Source organism: Pituophis catenifer, unplaced genomic scaffold, assembly GCF_029215685.1.
Source record: "Pituophis catenifer annectens isolate HBS135680 unplaced genomic scaffold, rPitCat1.0.hap2 SCAF_2, whole genome shotgun sequence".
NCBI lineage: Eukaryota > Metazoa > Chordata > Lepidosauria > Squamata > Colubridae > Pituophis > Pituophis catenifer.
Window position 1 is genome coordinate 134,432,728 of NW_027256882.1, and position 24,255 is coordinate 134,456,982.

General features: G+C 44.4%; 1 protein-coding gene across 1 annotated transcript in view; it reads right to left on the bottom strand.

Annotated features, from left to right (window-relative positions):
• RAB37 (RAB37, member RAS oncogene family) overlaps nucleotides 1–17,477 on the bottom strand; it is a 104,915-nt gene extending 87,438 nt beyond the window's left edge. The window contains exon 1 of the mRNA XM_070934644.1: nucleotides 17,358–17,477. Within this exon, the coding sequence (XP_070790745.1) occupies nucleotides 17,358–17,477 (120 nt within the window). The remainder of the gene's footprint in view (nucleotides 1–17,357) is intronic.
• Between the last annotated feature and the right edge of the window lie 6,778 nt (nucleotides 17,478–24,255).

A 24,255-nucleotide genomic window follows, 5' to 3' on the forward strand; every position in this document is an offset into this window, starting at 1 on the left:
TTATCAACTGCAGCGATTCACTTAACAACTGTGGCAAGAAAGTTTGTAAAATTAATAAATGCTTCACTTAAGAATAGAAATTTTAGGCTCAGTTGTGGTCGTAAATTAAGGACTACCTGTATTTCCTAAACATCAAGCAACAGCATTATTTTTCAGAAATACTGAGGAAATACTTATACACATAGGGCAGGAGTTTTCCTCCAGAAAAGTTTAGAACCTCAGCCTGAGTCACCAATAGACCTAATAATTTGGTCCAGATACACGCTCTCACCAAGGTTAATGTTAGTATCAAAACTTACATCTTGCGCTTAGGCAAGAAAAGCCAAAAGTACAGATATAGACTGGGTGAAACCAGGCTTAATAGCAGCAACTGTGAGAGGGATCTTGGAGTCTTAGTGGACAACCAATTAAATATGAGCCAACAGTGTGCGGCGGCAGCCAAAAAAGCCAATGCAATCCTAAATTGCATTAACAGAGGGATGCAATCAAGATCAAGTGAAGTACTAATATCACTCTATAAAGCCCTAGTAAGACCACACCTAGAATACTGCATCCAGTTTTGGTCACCACACTATAAAAAAGACATTGAGACTCTAGAAAGAGTGCAGACAAGAGCAACCAAGATGATTAAGGGACTGGAGGCTAAAACATATGAAGAATGGTTACAGGAACTGGGCATGGCTAGTCTAGTGAAGAGAAGGACCAGGGGACACATGATAGAAGTGTCCCAATATCTGAGGGGCTGTCACAGAGAGGAGGGGGTCAACCTATTTTCCAAAACACCTGAAGGCCAGACAAGGAATAATGGATGGAAAGTGATCAAAGAGAGATTCAAATAAGGAGAAATTTTCTGACAGTGAGAACAATCAACCAATGGAATGACCTGCCTTCAGAAGTTGTGGGACCTTCATCACTGGAGGCTTTCAAGAAGAGACTGGACTGCCACCTGTCAGAAATAGTGCAGGATCTCCTGCTTGGGGGCGGGGGGTGGACTAGATGACCTACAATGTCCCTTCCAATTCTTTTAATCTGCTAATCTGATATGGGTTTAGCAACCCTTGCAGTTCCACAGAACAGAAATGGTGACTGGACACATATCAACCATTAGTGTAATTACATTAAGTGGGTTGACTGTGTTCTTTGCACCTCCTTCTGCTGTGATAGCAAAAGCAAAGGATTCACTGACTGAGCTTGTTCCAGATATTGCCTCATTTCTGAGTTTCTGCTTCTTCAATAATTGTCACTCACAGAGATTGTGTGTTCCCAGATGCTGTATATTGACTAGCTGGAGAACAAAGCTAAAGCTTAAACATGGCAGGGACTCATATGCATTCCCAGCTTCTGATGCAAATCAGAAATCGTCCTCTATTTGTTTTGGAAATTAAACTCCTGTCCCTGGCTAGCCAGTAGAACAAAAGGTTGTGTTAAGCTGAAAAGAGAGCCAAAATCTCAGGACAGAAGTTCTTCTCTGGAGACATTCATCTCAGCAAGTGGTTGCTATTAGAGATTGCATGGAGAGCACTTGCCTATAAAGTGGCCAAGAATAGGGCACAATTGAGCAGGTTGATATCATTTCTGGCTTGATGCCAAATCACTGTTACTGGATGATTCAATTCACCCTGATTAAGCTTCCCAGCGCCAACAGAAATGGGAAGTAGATCTCCAGCAGCTTCCATCCACTTTAAGGGAGATGTCCAACTGTGTTACATTGTCATGGTTGACCACCAGTAACAGAAACAGCCCAGTTGCTTGCTCTTACTGGAAATATTAGAAGAGAAGAATCTCATGGTCTATCTTTCTCAGATTCAGTAAGAGCTCTGAAAAAGGTCTTTTCAAGCTCCATTTAAAGCAAACACACTTTCTCTAATGTTTGTCCAGCTAGCAGCAAGTTTTCCCTCCATTTTTTCATCTAAGTCATTAATAAAGGTCTAGAGTAGGGACGTGGTGGCCTAGTGGTTCAGACACTGGGCTTGTCGATTGGAAGGGTGGCCGTTTGAAGCCCAAGCACCACTTTATAATGTGAGTTCCTGTCTTTGCCCCAGCTCCTGCCAACCTAGCAGTTTGAAAGCATGCAACTGCAAGTAGATAAATAGATACCACTTTAGTGGGAAAGTAATAGCGTTCCATGTGCCTCAGTGTGTAGCAGTAATGGGATTCAAATCCCGTCGCTACCGGCTCGCTCGTGGGCATGCACACGCGCTTGCTCGACGCTTCTGCGCATGCGCAGAGATATCCAGGCGGGTGGGCGGAGCCTCCCGCTGCCACTACCAGTTCGCCCAATCTGGAGCAAACTGGTAGCAACCCACCACTAGTGTGTAGTTATGCCAACCACATGACCACAGATGCATCTTCAGACAACATTGGCTCTCTTGCCTAGGAAATGAAGATAAGCACTGACCCCTAAAGTCAGACATAATTGGACAGGGGAAACATTTATCTTTACCTTTTTTAGAAGAGTACAGGACCCTTGTGATGTCCCATCTGATTCCTGTCTCTATTTGAACATTGGATAAAGTCATTTAAAAGCAAACACACAGAGACATTTGGATAACCAGGAATAGTCTTGAAAGCCTAGGCAAGCCTTCCATTCTTATTAACACCTCTTTGCAGAGCATGTCTTTTGAATGCTTTGTACAACTTTACTCATCACAAGTTTCCAAATGAATACTGTTCGTAGCGGTTGGAAGAGACCTAGCAGGTCCAATCTCTTACTTTGTACACTAAATCTTGGGATGCAATCCTCGGTTAAAAAACTGAAATTAACAGTCCTTGTATTGGAGAAAGTTGCATACAAAAATACACAGAGAAGGGGAAAATGCATACAAGAGTTAGTGCAGCTTTAACTTGAAAATAAGCCAATGCATGGATTTAAGAATCAAATACTGTATTTATGAAACTGACCTGTATTATTATATTAGAATTGGGCAGGGTTCCAGATATAGTGTAAAATGTGATCCAGATTTGGCCATGTATAGAGCACTTCTGAGGAACATCTTAAATCAGACATTCCTTTTCCTGAGATTGTACGGCAGACATGGAGGGCAGCTGCTGAGTTCCTGGGAAAACTGGGGTGGGTTGCTTGCAAGGATCTCCTACCAGCCCCACTATGTGCTCACCCACATTCTGATTCATAGGTTACTGTTTGATTCCAAATATCTGTACAGTCTGGGAGGAAATGGGTGGGTTGGATAATCCTATTACAAGCCAAGTGCACTCAGAACATCTTTCCTGAAAATTGGAGTCAGGGAGTTTCCTGGTTATTTAAATAAACTGCTGTCTGTTTTAAAAGGTAGCAGTAGGTTTTGACATGCATATTGTTATATGTCTGCCATTCCATTTTTCAATGCAGAATTCCTCCACCCTCAAATTAGCCAGGAAACCTGAGCATCCCGTAATCTGATCCTTAGTTATGCAATACTGATCTTTATATATAGATATAAAATTTAGAAACCACCCATCACGCTCACAGAATAACTCTGTGTCGTTTGATTGGCTCATACAGGACGACTCTTCTATAAAAGGAAGACCTTTAGCATCAAACTGCTATACATTATTAATTCTACCAAGCTTTTCCAATATGACTTTACGGTTTACACTTTCCTTGCAGGATATTCACTCCCTTTTTCCTTCGGGGATCTATAGGAAGGCTAATTTGCAATCTGATGGAGGCCTTTCCCTATTTTCCACTGAGCCAAGATTAGTTATTAATCTATCCAATATATCTGTGGCAGTGGTGAAATCCAATTTTTTTTACTACCAGTTCTGTGGGCGTGGCTTGGTGACCATGGCGTTGCTTGGTGGGCGTGGTGTTGCTTGGTGGGCGTTGCTTGGTGGGTGTGGCAGGGAAAGGATACTGCAAAATCTTCATTCCCACCCCACTCCAGGGGAAGGATACTGCAAAATCCCCATTCCCTACCCACTCCTGGAGGAAGGATATTGCAAAATCTCCATTCTCTCCCCACTCTGGGGCCAGCCAGAGGTGGTATTTGCCGGTTCTCCGAACTGCTCAAAATTTCCGCTACCAGTTCTCCAGAACCTGTCAGAACCTGTTGGATTTCATCCCTGATCTGTGGGGAAGTACTGTTACCCCAGAATAACTGACAAAATGCAAAGAAGCAACTGAGTCACTGTCCAGTCAGAAGAATCACTTGGTTTCCTGATTCTGCCATAGGACCAGTGGTGGTATTCAGCCAGTTCTATCCAGTTCGGGCGAACTGGTAGCAGCGGCTGCGGGAGGCAACGCCCACCCGCCTGGATGTCATCACGTCCCGTTTTTGAACAGAAGTTCCTGCGCATGCCCGGAGGTGGCGTGTGTGCTCACATTTGCGAACCAGTAGCGAAGGTTTGTGAATACCCCACCTGAATAGGACCACTTGACTGCCAGAATAAAATGGAGCTTAATATAGGCCCATAGGCTCATTGTTCTAAAATATGTCACAATGCAGCTTGATATTGTTCATCTTCCTGTTTAAAATGATAATAATCCCTTATCTGGATTTATATTCTCAATGAAATATTCTAAACTTAGCTTTCACATTGGATAGGTTTAATAGGATAGGGAGAAGGAAAGAATAACCATTCTGGATTTTTCATTAACTCTGATCTGGCCATGTTTCGTTACAATAGTTCTTTTGTTTTTGTGCAAGTTTTTTGCTGGGGGGTGGGGTGGGGAGAGGGCGGCTTCTAATTCTGAAGTTGGTTGTATTTAGTTATGCCAACTATTCCTCCAGTTTTTCCCTTATTTGCTTCTTTCTCTGCTATGCTAGATAAACTATTACAATGCTTATATCAATTAGAATTATGCCAGTACTAAAATCTTTCACGTATTTCTCTTTAAGCTTGTCTGAAGAACTCAAAGCTAGATTTGTACTGCTAACCAACTTTCCCAGTTTAATTGGATTATATGCAGATCAAATTTGTTTAACATCTGATCATAGGTTTTCCTTATTCTTCCATAAGAAACTCTAGAAGTAATTTAGAAATAATGTCAGATCTATGTAATTCCGAAGCATTAGCTCTGCTTGAAAGTTATGTCATCCCCCCTCCCCCCGCCCCTTAGTTCAGTGCTAATTTATCTACAGTTAGGGCTTTTTCTTTTGTAATACCTTTAATTATACTGTTTGTGGATCTTTTATTTTGCTATTGGTGAGAATGCTTGCCTCACCCTACCATTTAATTCTCAGTTTTCAGCCACAGGTCTTCTAAGAGGAATGGTGATATGGCAGCTTTAAAACCACTCTCCACAGCAACTGCTCATGCTCTCCCTCTCCCTCCCTCCCTCCCTCCCTCCCTCCCTCCTCCTTCTATCTTTCTCTCTCCTAATATGATAGGGCAGTGCAACTATACAATCAACAAAGAATGGAAAGAGGTAGTGCATTGGGCCACTGGTAGTGACGGCGGCGGGAGACTCTGCCCATGTGCCCGGACATCCCAAGAAATTAGGGAGGATCCCTTTGAAGATGTTTGCTATGCCCACGTCCCTTCTGCTTTTATAAGCTGCCTCTTATCCAATCGTTCTCCTGCTGTAGCTTTTCCCCCATACCTCCAAGGTTATTCCCGCATACCATTGCATCTACCTATGATAACATGTGTTTCTGTTAGATCAGGCGCAGGAACAGAAGACGTGACCAGCTTGATACAAGTAACAACTTTATTCACATAGTAACAAGTAAAAGAAGACTGCTGGCGCGTCTGCCGGAGCTCTCCTTATATTCGCTCCCGGCAGACGCACCGCCCCTAGACAGGGATTCAAATCTCCCGCCCGATGGCTGGCAGCCAATCAGGGCGGATGCCCTTATATGGACATAACACTCCTCCCCCCTTAGTCTGAACTGTCAATCTCATTTATAAAAGTCACGTAGTCGCGCAGGTACGTAGGACGCCTCGGCACCCTAGCTGACCTGCGCAGTCTCACTTGTTCTCCGTCTCCGACCTGGGTGGACGGGGCTCTGTCGTCTCCGGGCTCCCTCTCCGGAACCGGGCTTGGTTCGGCTGTCGAGTGAGCGGGGTCACCCCCAGCGCCTCCGGCCGGACCGCAGACCTTGGATGGCTGGTTCTGGTGGTCTTCTTCCTGGCCTGTGGATCTGTTTCCTCGCCTCGGTGGCTCGGTTCCGACCCGGGAAGAGCGTCTGAGTCTCGGTAAGTCCATCGTTTGCTCCTCCCTGGTCTCCCGGGCGCTGCGGTTCGGTTGCGGTTCGGCCTGGTGCCGGGTGGGTGGTGGTTCTGTTCGGTGCCCTCTGGACCGGCCCGCCGGCTGCGGGTGGTGCTGGCCCGTGTTGCGTTGTCCGACCTCGCAGGTGTGGCGTTGGTCTACCAGGTCGGGCTGGCGTTGGCCTACCCCGTCTGGTCGGTGGTGGTCGACCTGGTCGGGCTGTTGTTGCGGCACTACCTCTGCGGGGCGGCGGAGGTCTCCCCTGCCGGGGTGGTGCAGGTCTACCTGGCCGGGTTGTTGTCGGCTCTCCCTTCCCCCTAGTCCCTGGTCTACCGTCGGGTGGTGCCTGGGGTCATCCGGGTCGGGGTGTTGTTTCCTGGCTGCCTCTTGTGATGGGCGGGGGTCCCTCTCGCCGGGGAGTCGTGTGCCACCCTTGCCCATGGGTCGGTGGGTGCCCGTCTTGGATAGGTCCCGGTCTACTCGCCTGGAACTGCAGTCTCCCTGGCTGGGCTGGCATAGGCTGCTGTAACTGGTGGGGTGCGCTGCTCCTCCTCTGGGCAGGTCCCGGTCTACCTGCGGGCTGGGTTGGTGGTCCCTGGCCTTGCCGTGCCCGGTGCCCACCTGGCTGGGTTGGTGTTGCCATCCCCCGTGCGGTTGGCCCCGGTCTACCTCGCTGGGCTGTCGACGTGACAGCATCTGGTAGTGGGCTGGGCCAACCTTGTCGGGATGGTGCTGCTCTGCCTCGCAGGGGTGTTGTAGGCCTACCTCGTCTGGGTGTGGTAGGTCTACCTCGCCGGGGTGTTGTAGGCCTACCTGGTCTGGGTGTGGTAGGCCTACCTCGCCGGGGTGTTGGAGGCCTACCTCGTCGGGGTGTTGTAGGCCCCCCTCGTCCGGCTGGTTTTCATGTGCACCCCCCCACCTTTTTCGGAGTTGGTCGATGTGGCGTCTTGTGAACTGTCCATCTTCCAACTCGACGATGTAAGATTTGGGGCCGGTTGTGCTGGCAATTTTCCCCTTCAGCCATTTAGGAGAGCCGCTGAAATTTAGCGCGAAGATTGAATCTCCTTTGCTGAAAGCGCGGAGCGGGCGGCTGGCGGTTGCGGTCACTTCCGGGCTGTATTGGGGGTGCAGCCGGTCCAAGGGTGACCTTAACCTTCTGCCCATCAACAGTTCGGCCGGGCTCTTGTGGGTGGTGGCGTGTGGCGTGATGTGCTGTGTGAGGAGGAAATTGTCTATGCGCTCTTGCCAGTCCCCCGGGCCCATCTTGGTAAGGGCCTCTTTGGTCAGCCGGACCATGCGTTCGGCTTGTCCGTTTCCGGCCGGCCTGTAGGGGGCGGACAGGGCGTGGCGGATGCCCAGTCCTGCCAGGAAGGACTCCATGGCCAGGGATGTGAGCTGGGGGCCGTTGTCTGAGACCAGCACATCCGGCAGGCCATGTGTAGCAAAGAGGCGGCGCAGGGCTCGGATGGTCGCGTCCGTTGTGGTAGATGCCATGGGTACCACCTCGAGCCATTTGGAGAAGGCATCTACCACGATGAGGAGGTGTCGCCCTTGCATCGGACCCGCGAAGTCGATGTGGATCCTCGACCAGGGGTTGCTGGGGGTCTCCCACTTCGCGACTTCGGATTGCGGCGGCGCTGGGCGAACTTCTTGGCACGGGTCGCATCTGGAGACCCGTTGTTCAATGTCTCTGTCCATGGAGGGCCACCAGACGTAACTCCGTGCCAGGGCCTTCATGCGGACGATGCCCGGGTGCCCCTTGTGTAAGGTTTCTAGCGTCCGCCGTTGCAGAGTGCCTGGAATCAGCACCCTGTCTCCCCATAGTAGGCAGCCTTTGATGGTGGACAGCTCCTCCTGTTTTCTGGCGAACGGGCTGAACCTTTCCTCTGGCTTTTCCGCTGGCCACCCTCTGAGGATCCAGGACTTCACTTGGCGGAGTGTGGGGTCCCTTTGGGTGTGGACGGCCACATCTGCGGATGACACCGGGCAGCTGGCGTCGTCATCAATGTGAAGTAGGTGGAGCGTGGGGGCTGGGTCCTCGACCGGCTTCTTCGACGGGCATCTGCTGAGGGCGTCAGCGTTCCCTATGGCTGTGCCTGGCTGGTGCACGAGCCTATAGGAGTAGCCCGCTAGGAAAATGGCCCATCTCGTCATTCTTGGGGACATGAAGGTCGGGGTTGGTTGGTCGCCTGCGAGGAGTCCCAGGAGAGGCTTGTGGTCTGTGACTATGGTGAAACGTCTTCCGTAGAGGTATTCGTGGAAACGCTTCACTCCAGCCACGATGGCCAGGGCTTCTTTGTCCAGCTGGCTATAGTTCCGTTCTGCGCCGGACATGGTCTTTGAAAAGTACGCGATTGGGGCTTCCGAGCCATTGGGCAGTTCGTGGCTGAGGACTGCCCCCACCCCGTAAGGCGACGCGTCGCAGGTCAGTCTGATGGGAAGCGTCTCGCTGTACTGGATGAGGACGCTTTTGGACGTCAATAGTCCTTTGATGGCCCGGAATGCCGCTTCCTCTTCCTGGCCCCACTTCCAGGAAGCCGATTTCCCCAGCAGGCGGTGGAGTGGCTCAGCAACTGTGGCTTTCTGTTTTAAAAAAATGGCGTAGAAGTTGAGCAACCCAAGGAAAGCCTGAAGCTCCGTTTTGTTTTTTGGGCTTGGAGCTTCATGGATTGCTTCCACTTTTGATTTGGTGGGGTGTATGCCTGTGCTATCAATGAGGAAGCCCAGGAACTCGACTTCCTGTACTCCTATGATGCACTTGTCCCGCCTGACCCTCAAACCCTTGTCCTTGAACCGCTGCAGGACAAGCCTGAGCCTTTCAAGGAGTTGGGGTCTCGAGTCACCGGAGATGAGCACATCATCGAAGTAAGGCACCACCCCTGGAACGCCTTGGAGAAGGCGTTCCATCATGGATTGGAATATGCCAGGGGCAGCGCTGACTCCAAATTGGAGGCGGTTACATTTAAATGCCCCTCTATGCGTGACAATTGTCTGAGCCTCCGCCGTTTTGTCATCCACTGGCAGTTGCTGGTAAGCCTGGGCCAGGTCCAGTTTCGCGAAAATTGATCCCGATCCCAGGGAGTGCAGCAGGTGTTGCACCACTGGGACTGGGTATGCGCTCTGTGCCAACGCCTTGTTGATGGTGCAACGGTAGTCAGCACAGATGCGCACAGACCCATCATGCTTCAGTGGGGTCACAATGGGGGTCTCCCATGAGGCATGATCGATCGGTTCCAGTACGCCCTGGGCGATCAGCTTATCCAGCTGTTCATCTACTTTAGGCCGCAGGGCAAAAGGAACTCGGCGGGGCTTTAGCCTGATTGGGGTGATTCCCTTGTCCAGATTAAAGGAGATTGGCCTCCCCACAAATTTCCCCAGCTTACCATCGAAGACTTCTTTGAACTCTTCGATGATGGAGTCGAGTTCGTCCCTGCGGATCTCGTGGATGCCCTGAAGTGAAAGTCCTAGAGGCTTGAACCACTCCACGCCCAGCAGGTTCGGTCGGCTGTGCTGCACGATGGTGATGGGTAGCTTTCCATCGAAGTCGTTGTATTTCACCTGGATGGTTGCCCTGCCTAGGATTTCAATGGGGTTTCCGTTAAAATCCACGAGCTTGTCTTTCGGGGCTTTCAGCTGGGTTCTTTTGTACGTCGGTTTCAGCTGCTGTAGGTGCTGCCAGTCCATGATGGAGAAGGCGGATCCGGAGTCTACCTCCATCTTGCACGGAGACCCCTCTGCTAGCAGCGTCACGTGGAACTTGGTGGTCCCCTCGTCGCTTGTGTGAGCAATGGTGGTGGTCTGGTGCACTGTTCTGTTCCGAGGATATTCCTCCTCCCCGCGCCGGGACTGGTTTGAGGACCGTTTGGATGTCCTCTGGTTATCTTTGCGATTTTCCCGGAATCGCGGTCTAGGTGGCTCCGGGGCTGGGTCTGTGGCTCTGCAGGCCTCGGCGATGTGGCCCCTCTTCAGGCATCGGCGGCAGGTCGCGTCCCTCCATCTGCAGGTCGCTCTGGGGTGGTCGCCTCTGCAGCTGCCGCATCGCTCTCCGCGGTCGCCATGCGGTGGGGTTTCCCGCCTGGGAGGGCGGGACACCTTGTGGACGGCCATTTCCTCATCAGACTCGGATTGAGTGGTTGCCTCGTCTGATGAGGTTGGGCCCGACTTGTGGATCTTATGGATCCCTCTTGCTTTTACCATTGCCGCGGCTGCTTGTTCGGACGTTTCCGCCGCTGTCGCCTCGTCGAGGACGTCTTTGAGCGGAATCCTCTTCCTGCTGAGGAATTTCTTCTGCAGCCCCACATCTCGCATTCCAAACACAATGCGGTCCCGGATGGCATTGTCCACATTGTCAAACTCGCAGTTGGCGGCGAGTTGGCGGAGTGCTGCCACGAATTCTTTGATGGATTCACCTTCCCGCTGGTTTCTCTGCTGGAAGGTGAACCTGTTTGCGATGGGGGTGCCTGTAGGTGCATAGTGCTCCTGTAAGACGTCCTGCAGGTCATTCCAGGACATCTCCTCGATGTCCCTAGGTGCCACGAGGTCCATCGCCATCTCTAAGACGTCCGATCCGCAATGAGCCAGGAAGAGGGCTCTTTTCCTCTCATCATCGAGGTTCTGGTATCCATTGCCTCGCAGGAACTGCCGGAATCGGACCATGTATGACCTCCACTTCTCCCGGGATGGGTCGAACGGGTTCAGCGCGGTCATCGGGGCTTGCGGGGTAGCCATTCTGGAAGTCGCTGTGGTGAGGTGACTTCAGCTCTTTGGGCGATCGTGCCGTGAGTCTTTCTCAGGTTCTCTTCTCTAGTCCTTCGTCGCCAGTGTTAGATCAGGCGCAGGAACAGAAGACGTGACCAGCTTGATACAAGTAACAACTTTATTCACATAGTAACAAGTAAAAGAAGACTGCTGGCGCGTCTGCCGGAGCTCTCCTTATATTCGCTCCCGGCAGACGCACCGCCCCTAGACAGGGATTCAAATCTCCCGCCCGATGGCTGGCAGCCAATCAGGGCGGATGCCCTTATATGGACATAACAGTTTCAATTCACTTCAACGCGTAGAACCCACCCCTGCAGTGATTGATATTTGATTGGTTAATATTTTATGTCCCTACTACAGGCCATAAAAATCAGGTCATTGAGTCTTGCAGGATTGTGTTGCTATCATTATCACCTTGAAGGATAAAGGAAAAATGTTCCTGTGAAGTTTCAATATTATTATACAGGGCAATCAGATATAGGCTACAAAAATCCAAAGGGCAAAAACAACTTTACTTCTTAAATTCCATTGAACAACAGTCATTCCATTTTCTGCAGCCTAGATCAATTTTTGAACTTGCAGCCCAACAATAATTTTTCCTTTAAAAAGAAGTGAAGATAGTAACACAAAGGTTTTGTGCATTCTATAAATGTCCATCTGTGAGGGTGATGGACCATTTTTTTAAAAAATTGATAAACAAAATCATACAATGCTAACTCAGGAAGAAAATTTAAATAATTTTACCTTTTTTATTCTTAAAATAGTAAGGATGGTGGAGATGGGGAAAAACAGATCAGTAAGAAACCTTCACTTATTGATATTAACCAGTGCCTAGCAATTCTTTCATTTATTGAATTTAATGGGATTGAGACTGACTTCATCTTAAACTGCTCAGATTAATATTCAGTAAAGTCCAACGCAAAAGTATAATAACAGCAGAAAAAAGTTCACCTCTATCAATATCACGGAGCAGAATCCTAAAACTGAAAAGAATTTTTTAAAAATGCTAGGGCAATTTTACTTTTGCAAACTTCTCACCAAATGTCAAAAGCACATGAGGATTTGAGGCTGACAGGTTTGTTGGGAGAAGAAATAAGAAAACCGTGAAGCACCACAATTGGACAGGAGAGACTCTAATAAACAGTCTCTCAGTGTAGAAGACAGTCCTTCTCATAACCCTTTCAGCCTCTGTTTTTTTGCTCTCGCAATAACTACTGGGAGATAAACCAATAAATTGTTGTACATCCCCAAAGTATCCATAAAGCTCTATAGGACTCTTGCACAAGCCACTGCCTTTAAAATGTGCTAGACTACAATTTCCATCATTTCCAACAAAATGACCAATAATCATGCTGGCAAAGGATGAACAACATTGCTATCTGATGCATGACTTCCTCTCTCCTATTAACCTCACTAAGATACTATATCTTCTATCATCTATCTATCTATCTATCTATCTATCTATCTATCTATCTACCTACCTACCTACCTACCTACCTACCTACCTACCTATCATCCATCTATCTATCTATCTATCTATCTATCTATCTACCTACCTACCTACCTATCATCTATCTATCTATCTATCTATCTATCTATCTATCTAATCTATCATCTTGCTATCTCATACAATGGCAGATTAAATCATATAGAACCATAGGCTTGGGTGAACCTCAGAAGTCAATAAGCCAAATTCTTGTTCAATGCAGGATCTGTTAAAGATTTTTTAAAGAAGATTTTTTAAACCTGCCTTTAGTATGTTTTATAAATAACTCACAGGCACAATACCTAATACTCTTTCCTTCTCCTATTTTTCCCACAATAAAACTTTGTGAGATGAGCTGGGCTGAGAGAGCGACTGGCTCAAAATCACGCAGCCAGCCTGCGTGCCTAGGGTAGGACTAGCACTCCCTGTCCCAACAGTGCCTTAAATAGTAGACCAAATGGACTTTTTTAGAAACTGGATCTTTTTTATCTTTTTAGAAGACAGATAACCAGCTCTGTTAGAAAACTCCCAGTGAAGGGGAACAGGCCACATTGTGAGGCAACCTGTTGAATGGTTGATAGTTTTTATATCAGGAAATTCTTCCTAATTTTTAACCTGAATTTATATGTTTGTATTTAAAATTGAGCTTCTGCCAAGTTTTTCACATGGATTGGCAGAATCTATGAAATTATGCATTTCATCCAGCCACATCACAAACATCTAATGTAAAGCTTATGATTAAACCTTTATAATGAAAGGTGTCTCTAAATTTTGTCAGCTTTCAGGCGAAATATGCTCTGTGGAGAAATTATGGTTAGGAGTCAAAAAGCTTCACTATCAGCCAAGATGATACAGGTTTCACTCAAGGAAATTTTGAAAGGCAGCTAAGACCAAATATTTGTTAATCACAAAATGTGCAATTCTCAGAAATTCATCCATCTCCAATTTGAAATCCCCTATGTCCTGCCTAATGGGGCACCAGTTGTTGCCAGCAAGGAAAGAGTTGGTTACCAGCTACAAACATTCTCCTAGAAATATATATATATATATCTTGTTCAATATCTTGTTTGCCCGATCAGGGGAAGGATTCACTAATTAAGGACTGTATGTTCATATTTCTATCACTTCTTAAGGGCCTCTGCTTCTTCCCTTTCTGGTGTACCTTAATTGGCTGAAGAGTATGCTTACATCTTAATAGCCAGGAATTTGAGATATACTAAGTTATAAAACATTCATATCCCTTCTGTATTTTCAGTTCTATGATTTATTTTTGTCATTTGTCAAGCTGTGGGAGGCATAAACAATAGCAAGACAACAACAAATATAGTTTAGGCACACCTGGCTGTGATCCATAAGCATCTTGCTTTCTGCCAATTTGGAAGACATCTCTTAAAATCAACAAAAGATAAAGCCATGTGGCATTAGGAGTTTGGTGAATGGCTTACAGATTTATGGAAAAGGATTCCAAGTGAAGTCAGCCTATAGTGTTATTGCAACACTGTGGAAGTGTTTCCCATCTGACCATCCTCTTGTTTGCCTGTAATGGTTGTAAATGGCCAGGCTTCATCTCCCACTTCCTCACCTGCTTGGTATCTTCTCTTTATTGCCTTTTCTCCTACAGACTCCTATACTCTCTGTATTAGCTTTCCCTTCCCTGGGAGTCTACAAAACGAAACCATGTCCTCTCAGTTTCTGAGACTAAACTTTTACAGCCCTTTGGGAAAAGAGATGAGGAAGTTGGGGTGGAAAGTGTTTCTGCTTGGCTGCAGCTGCTTTTATAAAGTGCAGACAACAACCCCAGCTTTACTTTCTCACACTATCTCACTTTTTAAAGTCTGAACTTTCTCTTCCTTGAACTAATATGTGCTCCTTGGGGAGATGTAGAGACACAAGATGGCCACTAGAAGCCCTGAAAGCAAGAAGTAGATCAGATTGGAACATTAGTATAAAAGCTTTCCCTAATCTTACTGCTTTCAAATGTATGAAATTCTGTTCCCAGGATTGTCAGCAATTGCCATGCTGGTAGGAGAATTCTGGGACTTGAAGTTCATATAAACATTTGTAAAATTGGGCAGGATATTTTGTGTGCATAGTTCAATCCAAATATCAAATTCTTGGTATGTCTTTTAATTTTTTTAAATTACAAGTAATTCATCGCAACTTCCATGTTATATTGATTTTGGTCCCAAAATTTTGGACCAAAATATCACTTATTCATGCATTCATTCACTCAAATTTGCTTTGCTCACCATAAATCAAAAACTCTGCATTAGATTGAGAACAAGATTGAGATCCTCTGAATTAGATCCCCAGTAACATAGCTCTCATCTTATTTTCTTAACTCTGAAATTATGACAATTTCCAGAGTTCATAAACAGCAGCACTGTGACTGCAGAGAGGTTTCGCATCAGTTGTTAACTTTCAGCATGCTGTAGCATAGTTTATTGATAAACTCTGGACTATCTGTAGAAGTGTACTTGCTAATGAAGTGTTTTTAAGTATTTTATCTGTTATTTTAAATGTATAATCTTTCAAAATTAAGAGCCATGGTGGTGCAGTGGTTAGAATGCAGTACTGCAAGCAAACTCTGCCCACTTCCAGGAGTTCGATCCTGACCAGCTCAAGATTGACTCACCGTTCTATCCTTCTTTTTATCCGTTCTTATCCAAGGTTGGTAAAATGAGGATCCACATTGTTGGTGGCAATATGCTGACATTTGTAAACCACTTAGAGAGGGCTGTAAAGCACTATGAAGCAGTATATAAGTCTAAGTGCTGTTGTTAAGTGCTATTGCTAAAATGGAATAGTTTTGTCTGGTAGCAAGTTGAAAACTAAAGGTGATATAGAATATGGCCATCTAGAGAAAAATCTAGAAATATGAAGAACCAAAACCTTTGGTTTTAAAAAGAATATTTAGATGTGCTGAATTCAAACTCCAATCATCTTGAAACATCATTGCCTGAAAATGATGGGAGTTCTGATCCAAGTCATCAGTTCATGTGAAGGACATGAATTTGAAGGAATTTGAATTTAAAGAAGGCTGCTCTAGTGGCATCATTTCAAACCAGGAACCTTACAAATTAATTGGGAGACAAACTGATTCTTATTATCTATCCCAACCTACTCTTTTCATATAGATAAATTTCATCCATATGAATCTACATGTTGTCCATGTGATAACAACTGGTACAAAGTAAATATCTATGAAGATTCTCAGTCATCATCCAGGTCGTGGTTGTCCCAAAGGTGCATTTTCAAGAGGCAACTGGACTTTCTTTGTTTTATTTCTTGAAGTCATTTCACTTCCCATACAAGAAGCTTTCTTTGGTTCTGACTGAATGGTGGGGAATGGAAAGATTCTGCGAGGAATATAAATCCTTCCATTCCCCACCATTCAGTCAAAACTGAAGAAGCTTCTTGGATGAGAAGCTAAACTTCTTCAAGGAAAAACAAAAGAAAGTCCAGTTGTCTCTTGAAAAAGCACCTTTGGGACAAAGTAAGTCTCAACTGAACAAGTACGCGCAGTTAGCATGAACAAAGCCTTACTTCAAAAGACAGAACTTTTAGAATGATTGGAATACACTGTTTGAGGATTACAATATGGTACCATAACCAGGGAAGCAATGGAGGTACAAAATACAGGGATAATAATAGAAACAAAACTGCATTTATTGGTTTACTTCAAATAGGGAATGAACCATAAATGGGTACGATGGGTTTGCTGTGTTCCTGAGCTTCCTCAGTCTCTAACCATACATATTGATTGGCAAGATCTGCATGAAAATTCTGTTCATTATACTGCATAATGATATTTTTTAAAAAATACAATACCTTGGTTAGTATAGCAAATTTGGGGATTTGCAGATATAAAGCCAGCATGTATGGCCTGGACTTCCGCTCTGTATTTAAATCTCACATTTGGCTGCACTTCTGCTTAAAAATTTATACTACAGAATTAAAACTGCCATAATATGATTAATGATGGCTTTCCATAAAAGGCTTTAATTACAGAATGGAACAATATATCTCACTTGGAAAGTTTCCAAAAAAAATCACATTAGATTCCATTATTGCAAAGACATCCTGACATCCTATTTTTCTTTACATTTAATCTCTTCCTTTGTATTTGCTTCCCAAATTGTCCTCATTAGAATTGGGAAATAAACACAGGCCTAATGGTTATCCAACAGCTGTGTTGTGTTTACAATACAGTAGACCCCAAACAGAACTATTCTTCATGATTTGGTGACAAAATGAAAGGGTTGTTTTTTTTTTTTTTTTTGCAAAGCTGTTCTTTATGGAATTCTATAAATAAAATCAAAGCCTGGCATGAATGTCCCATCAAATTCATCACTCATGCTCACTATCTAGGACTTGCAAACTCTGCATATATTTACATTCACAGTTAAGAGTTCTCTTAGATAATATTGTGCAATATCTTACACAACTCAACAGCAACAGACTAAGATTACTTAGAAGAGGCTCAACAGTACTAATTTACGAAAAAAAGAACATGCAGGTTTATATTAGAATTTCTTGCATGAAAACAACAGAGAAATTAAACTACCATGATTAAGTTCACTGAGTTCAAGTTGATGAGGTTAGTCAGTCTCAACTTCCTTTCCTTCCTTTCCTTAAAAGGAAAGGTACAATTGCAATTAACACAATTTCTTTTAGCAACACTGACCTCATCCTCTCTCTCACCTTCTCTTAAAATAAACTAGCTATACTTAAGGAGACCTGAAAATTTTTGGAAGCCAAGCATTTATTTGTCCCGTACAACCAACTTGCAAAGTATCATATCTACAGTATAATAAATAAAAATCCCTTTAAACTGACTTCCCAGCATTTACCAATCCCCTCTTTTCAAAAGTGCCACTTACTTGTTTATGTCTAGAATAGTATCTCATTTCCATCTCTATGTTCTCTCCCACCCCCACCCCCAATCCCAGATGTACATACCTTATGCAGTATATCTTCATTATAGTAACTGGTATTTTGGATACCAAACTCATTGGCACCCAGCTCCGAGTAGGCATAAGGGCATCCAGCCCCACTCTGATATCCCCAGTAAGTCTCCATTCCTTTTTTTTTTTAGATGAATTTTTTTGCGTCAGTGCTAAAAGCAAGCGGCTCCGGGCCAAACCTCAATGCAGCAAGCAAGTACAGCTCGAGCCTGCTACATTTCCCACCTAATCCGGGAAAGGAAAAAGTGAAAATGAAACAAAGGTTAAAAACAAAATCGGCGGGTGGGTTGGGAGGCAAGATCGCAAAGTGCTAAAGAAACTAGTAGCCCCGTAGCTTTGGTAAGGTTCGAAAGATCGCAGAGCCCGGAGCGCTTTCAGCACCAAGGTTAGCTCCCGTGTCAAGATTCGAAGAGTCAAAGCAGCGGGCCCGCAAAGTCCGAACGCATCGTAACCCTTCCAGCACCGTTCATATATATAGCACCGATCTGCAGCACTAATAGCACAGCATCCGAGGTAAACTGCGGAAACAGAGAGAGGGAGAGAGGGAGGGAGGGAGGGAGGGAGGGAGGGAGAGAGAGGGAGGGAGGGAGGGAGGGAGGGAGGGAGGGAGGGAGGGAGGGAGGGAGAGAATGAGAGAGAGAAGTATACTGCAGTCAAGCTTTTGGCGCGGTCCCTTTAATTTTCTAAACTTGAATAAACATTGAGTCTTTCTTTCCCTCTTGCATCACACTGCCCCTTGGGTCCTGTTCTGGCACTACCAGCAACTTTCTAATTTACCACTGCGAATTTCAAGGTAAATCAAAGAGATATGAATAGCTGTTAGAACGTTCAACTGTAGCCCCTCACCCCACCCCACCCCCAATATCCTGCATAATTAGGTAAAACTAATCGGATCCTATATCTAACCAAGCAGTTAAACATGCTTGTTTCTTCCATACAAAAAGCATTTCTGGATTGCTGATGTATGGCCAGGGGACCTGACTGCATTAGTTATGCAATCAGGATGTGTGATAGTGAAAAGGAAGATGTATTTTACTTACAAATGCTGTGGAAAAATGTCAGAAACCACTTCTTTGTATCTTTTTTCTTTCTTTTCCATTTGTTTTCAACTTTTTTTCCTCTCTTTTTGCCTCTTCTTTGATTTCTTTCCTTTTCTTTTACTTCCTTACTTTATATTAGTTTGCATTAGTTTTTATTTTCTTGTTTAAAAGTTTTAATAAAATTATATTCTTTAAGAAAGAAAACAAAGAGGTACCATTTCCTTCCAAATAAAATAGTCGCATTTGGAAACCTGTATTGGTTGAGAAGGTGTGGGCTTCTGTGGGCTCCTGTAGTTCAACATCCTAGAACACTCTACATGGAATATGGTTGGGGGTGGGACCACCTATATTTTGTTACCTCTATACATCCCAGGAGATTGCACAGGGTGGGCAATGGGCATTCTCTGAGCCTCTTTCTTGAAGCAGTAGCATCTAATGGGACTTAGGAGATGTCTCTTCTCTGTTATTGTGCCTGCCCTTTAAAAAGCAATCCCTCCTCCCCCTCCCCCGCCCTGAGGTTGAGGTGGCCCCAACCTTATTACACTTCTGAAGATCTGGCTTTTTTTTTTTTTTTTTTTTTTGCTGTACATTAGATCAATATAGCAGATGGACCCATTCTATTGGGAGAAGGAGAGTTTCCTTTACACGGTGGAATAGGACAACTTGCCATGGCCAATCCACCATGCTAACTTGGCGCAGCCAACTCACCATGGGACAATTCAACAATTCAATTTAATTATTTAAAATAATTAAAACAGTTTTTATAAATTTTTCATTTTGTCCTTTCTTTTGCAGCCTTTCTTTAATGATTCTATTCCACCATTTCTTCAATATAAATGTAACTCTTGTCCCGTGGCGAGTTGGCCTGGGTGAGTTGGCCATTATGGTGAATTGATGTAGACCCTTCTGAAGATCTGCCTTTCCCCCCCCCCCTATGCATTGGAGCAATATTGAAGATGAACTCATTCTATTGTGAGGGAGAGTTTCACAGCCCCAGCTATATTTTGATTACGTTCTGTTACATTTGTGTTGTATTTATTTTTGCTTTATTGTTTTAACATTTTTTTCTTGATGCACTCCACCAAGAATCACCAATAGCAAGTAGGACAGTCTTATACAATAAATAAATAAACAAATACCCAAAATATTTAGCAGGTGAATGTTTGTTCTATTCTGTTCTCATTTATTTGCCTGGTGTGAATCAGTTGACTGAACCTGGGGAGGTTGAAGTCTGGAGGGTACCAGCTTGGGGAAAATAGGTATAGAGCTGTAGTTGCTGTCATTATAGCAGTGTTTATGTTTAAGAGGTTTCTCTAACATGACAGCATGACATTATCACGGACTTGTTCCCTACCTACGTTTGCTTTTTAAGCATGCCTGTATCTTTGCATGACTTAACACATTAACTGATTGCTCTTGAAAGTCGTTCAAATGCATGAAAATTTAATATGTGCTGTAGCCATCAGGCAATGGACATGCAGGCAGGAATCGGTCCCATCACATAAGAATGTTGCAAGAAAGAGTAAAAAGCTGGGGGACATCTAGCCAGTAACATCATGGGAGATACATTTTTCAATATAGAAATTTATTTATTTATTTATTTTTATTTATTTATTTTCATCAAGCATGTATTAGATAACAGATACAAGTATAAACATGATTATGAATACATGAAATGGATACGAATAAAAGGGAACATTGGGGCAGGGACGGTAGGCACACTGGTGCGCTTATTCATGCCCCTTAAAGACCTCTTAGGAATGGGCTAGGCTGCCCTTAGCACCTTGGCGCAGCTTAATCACATTTTCAGTACTTCTTGATTGTGTTATTACTTGCATGTGTGTGTGTGTGTGTGTGTGTGTGTGTGTGTGTGTGTATCCATACATATATACAGCAGTGGTGAAATCCAATTTTTTTTACTACTGGTTCTGTAGGCGTGGCTTGATGGGTGTGGTGTAACTTGGTGGGCATGGCAGGGGAAGGATACTGCAAAATCCCCATTCCCTCCTCACTCCTGGGGGAAGGATATTGCAAAATCTCCATTCCCACCCCACTCTGGGGCCATCCAGAGGTGGTATTTGCTGGTTCTCTGAACTGCTCAAAATTTCCCCTACCGGTTCTCCAGAACCTGTCAGAACCTGCTGGATTTCACCCCTGATATACAGTACATACATTCATTCACAAGATCTGGAAAACTCATTACTTTCATTCAATGTACTTTGTCTTAAAAGTTGAAGAAGATCACCTCCGATGTCAGATTTCAGAAATGTAACATTTATAGGGGCAGAAATCCCCCATGAGGGATTTTCTCTCATTCTGAATCTGCAGGCATCTAGCTTCTCAATGAGAAGGTTTCATGAATGCATTATTCCATGTAAATTAACAAAGCTCTCTGCTCCTCTATATCTATGGGTAGACTCATTAGATTGTTTTAGGTGGGTTGTCTGTGTCTTTTAAATAATTCAGTTTTCAGATTTCTAATAGGTTTATCACAAGAGTGTTCCTTTTCTTCCAAAATCTGGGAAATAACAATAATACTTTTCAGTGTTTTCACATCTTTATCAAATTTCAATCTTTGGAAGTTTATAGTTTTAAGTTCTTCGTGGATCCCAGATATGCCAGGTTCCAAATTCATAAATCTACTGTACATCCCAAATGTTTAGATACTGAGGGGGTCCTTGGGGGGGTCTCTGACCTTGGTTGTTTTTTTGCAGACATTTCATTACCCAAATCAGTAACATCATCCATGCTAGCAACAGATCACTAGCACTGAAGATGTTATCTAGTTTGGGCAACAAAACATCTGCAAGTAAACAACCAAGCTTAGAGAGCATCAAGGACCTCTCATTTCAACCCTGAGCTACAAATATTTAGATACTGACTGAAATTTCACCAAAGCTAATTATTTCTTCTCATTTCATCTCCGATTAATATAGCTGCATCTCGTCTGGCAGTGTCTGGGGAAGCTGCCATTGCTCCCTATTCACAATTTCAATCAAGGGCAAAAGCTTGTCTATTATCCACTTTCATCTCAATTCTCTGGAGTGGAGTTCTTCACACAAGTTGGTTGAGGGGGAACTATCTTCATTTTACCAGGCATATCATTAAAATAAGGCCATATCCTAGTTGTTGCTATGAGCGTTTGGGCATAAATCATTCACCACTAGACTATTTATATGAGCAATTGCATCTACGGGCTTGGAGTGACGTAAAGAAAGACAACTGCTTAGGCAGACGTCAAATTGGCAATCTGGGTGCAGAAACCTAGCATAAGAGATCATCTTGTGGGGGAGATGGGTGGCATAAAAATTTAATAAATAAACAAAGAGGGAAGGGACAGTCAGAGGAAGAATCTGCAGTTGAAGATGCAGCAGGAGCAAGCAGAGCAAGCAAAGGAGAGATCTGATAGAGGGGGGAAGAGCAGTAAGTTTTGAAGCAAGAGTTACTTTCCCTCTTCCTATCCCCAGCCCACTCCCACCCCCAGCCCACAGCAACAAGCAACAAACTTAAATGAAAATGCTGAAACAAACTGCATGAGTCAAAGAGGAAAGGGGTGAAACACAGGAAAGACTTTAAAAAATGTTGGGAGTTGCCTGTGCAGAATTCTATATGTACAGTTTATTAAGGCAAGGTCACTTTATTTGATGCAAATGTCTAGTGTTTTTTTTTTTAACTCCAAAGCTGAGTGGCTTTTTAGAGAGGTTCCTGTCCCTTTTCCCCATCACTTCCTCAATGATGCACTACACTGTTAAAATGATAATGTCATGTTTTATATTTATAGTTTCTGTTTGATGTCCTGATTACTTTTTACAGGAAAGTAAATTTAATTAATAAGTCAAGTCAAGTAAAATTTAATCAAGAGCCGTGGTGGTGCAACTGTTAGAATGCAGTACTGCAGGCTACTTCTGCTGACTGCCGGCTGCCAGCAGTTTGGCAGTTCGAGTCTCACTGACTCAATATTGATTTAGCCAGGGGTGTTATTCAGCAGGTTCTGACAGGTTGCAGACATTTTGAATAGTTCGGAGAACCAGCAAATACCACCTCAGGCTGGCCCCAGAGTGGGGTGGGAATGGAGATTTTGCAATATCCTTCCCCCAAGAATGGGGAGGGAATGGGGATTTTGCAGTATCCTTCCCCTGCCACACCCAGCAAGCCACACCCACAGAACCGGTAGTAAAAAAATTTGAATTCCACCACTGGACTCAGCTTTCCATCTTTCTAAGGTCGGTAAAATGAGGACCCAGATTGTTGGGAGCAATATGCTGACTCTGTAAACCGCTTAGAGAGGGCTGTAAAAGCACTGTGAAGCAGTATATAAGTCTAAGTGCTATTGCTATGGATACCTGATTTTAGTGTTTTAGGTTTTGAAACTACCCTTGATGGGACCATTTATTATTGTTAACTTTTGCTGCATGTCTGCCACCTAGTGACCCTTCAAGAAACGTATGATCAACTTCTCTGGCCGTTTAAATCCCAATAAGCAAAGTCTCCTGCTGTCACTTTAGTGCTTTGTAGAAGAACAGCCACCAATCTTCCATCTTAACAAAATGCTCCTTGGATGTTCTTGACTAATTTTCTTTTACCTTTAAGCGCAGAAGTAGAATCTGTGCCGACTCCGTATATCTGTATCATCCTCTTGTTCCCCCTAGAATGCTAAACTGTGCAAAGTAATTGGACGATTATGGAAACGAACTAGCTGAAGTTTGGTCAGACAAACTAAACAAGCATCCTGTGGATTGCTTGGTCACCCTTGCTCGAGAGATGAAAAAAAGCAAGCAAGCAAGCAAGGGATGCTTCGTGTTATAACTCCCAACCTCAAAGCATTTAATTAGTTAATTGAATTTCCTGGCAAGCAGCAGGGTTCCTTTGGCGTCAATGAGAGACCGTAGCTAGGGCAAAGGCTACAGAAGCAGGAGAAGGTGTGTTAAATGGCTCTTTAGCAGACATTAGTTCTGGGCTATTTCCAGGCTTCAACCACATGGTGAAATGAGTCCATGGCGCTTCATTCATTTTAAGATGGTTACACCGATGCAATAAAAAGTAATTGCTTACTTTATTGCCCACTCCTGTATACTTATTGTTGGGGGGTGGGTTCCTAAACGGCATTACCGCACTATAATGATCACGGTGCATTTGAACATCTTTGCAACTCTTATTCATCTTTTTTGGGGGGACATTTGTACCATTTGGACAAGCAGGGATTGTTGATTTCTCTCCCCTTCTCCCCCATTTATGGAGTCTAAGCTTTCAAGCAATGTTACCTTATTTATTTTAGCCTGAAAACAGAAAAAAACACCATTAATTATGTAAGTAAGAGATAATATATAATACAACAGATTATGTAAGTAAGAGAACATCTTGTGTTAAAGATTTCTGGTGTATTTGTGCTGTAAATAATCACAGAGACGGTTCAGTCGTCCCATTTCTAGTAACTTTCAGTGAATATGTAAAACCGATTTAGGTTAAATCTGATGGCTCTCTTATTGTGTCCAGTCTGATAAGCAGCCCAAGCCTTCAAGCCCAGTAACCTTTACTCAAGGTGTTAATCTTTCAAAGATGTAAATCAGTGATCCCCAACTTTTTGGGCACCAGGGTCCAGTTCCCTGGAGAGAAGTTTTTCCATGGACCAGAGGAGGTGTGATTTTGTGTGCTGCCTGCATCCTGTGGATGGGGCTTCACTTGTTTGCATGGCTCATTTCCTGGCATGCTGCACACTGGTGCCAGTCCATGGACTAGAAGTTGGAGACCCCGATGTAGAGATCTTGTCCCAATGAGATCGAGCAAATTCAGAGCCAGGGATTATTATTTTAGATACTGTTACACATGATCCCAGGTTCAGTTTATGGTCACTCA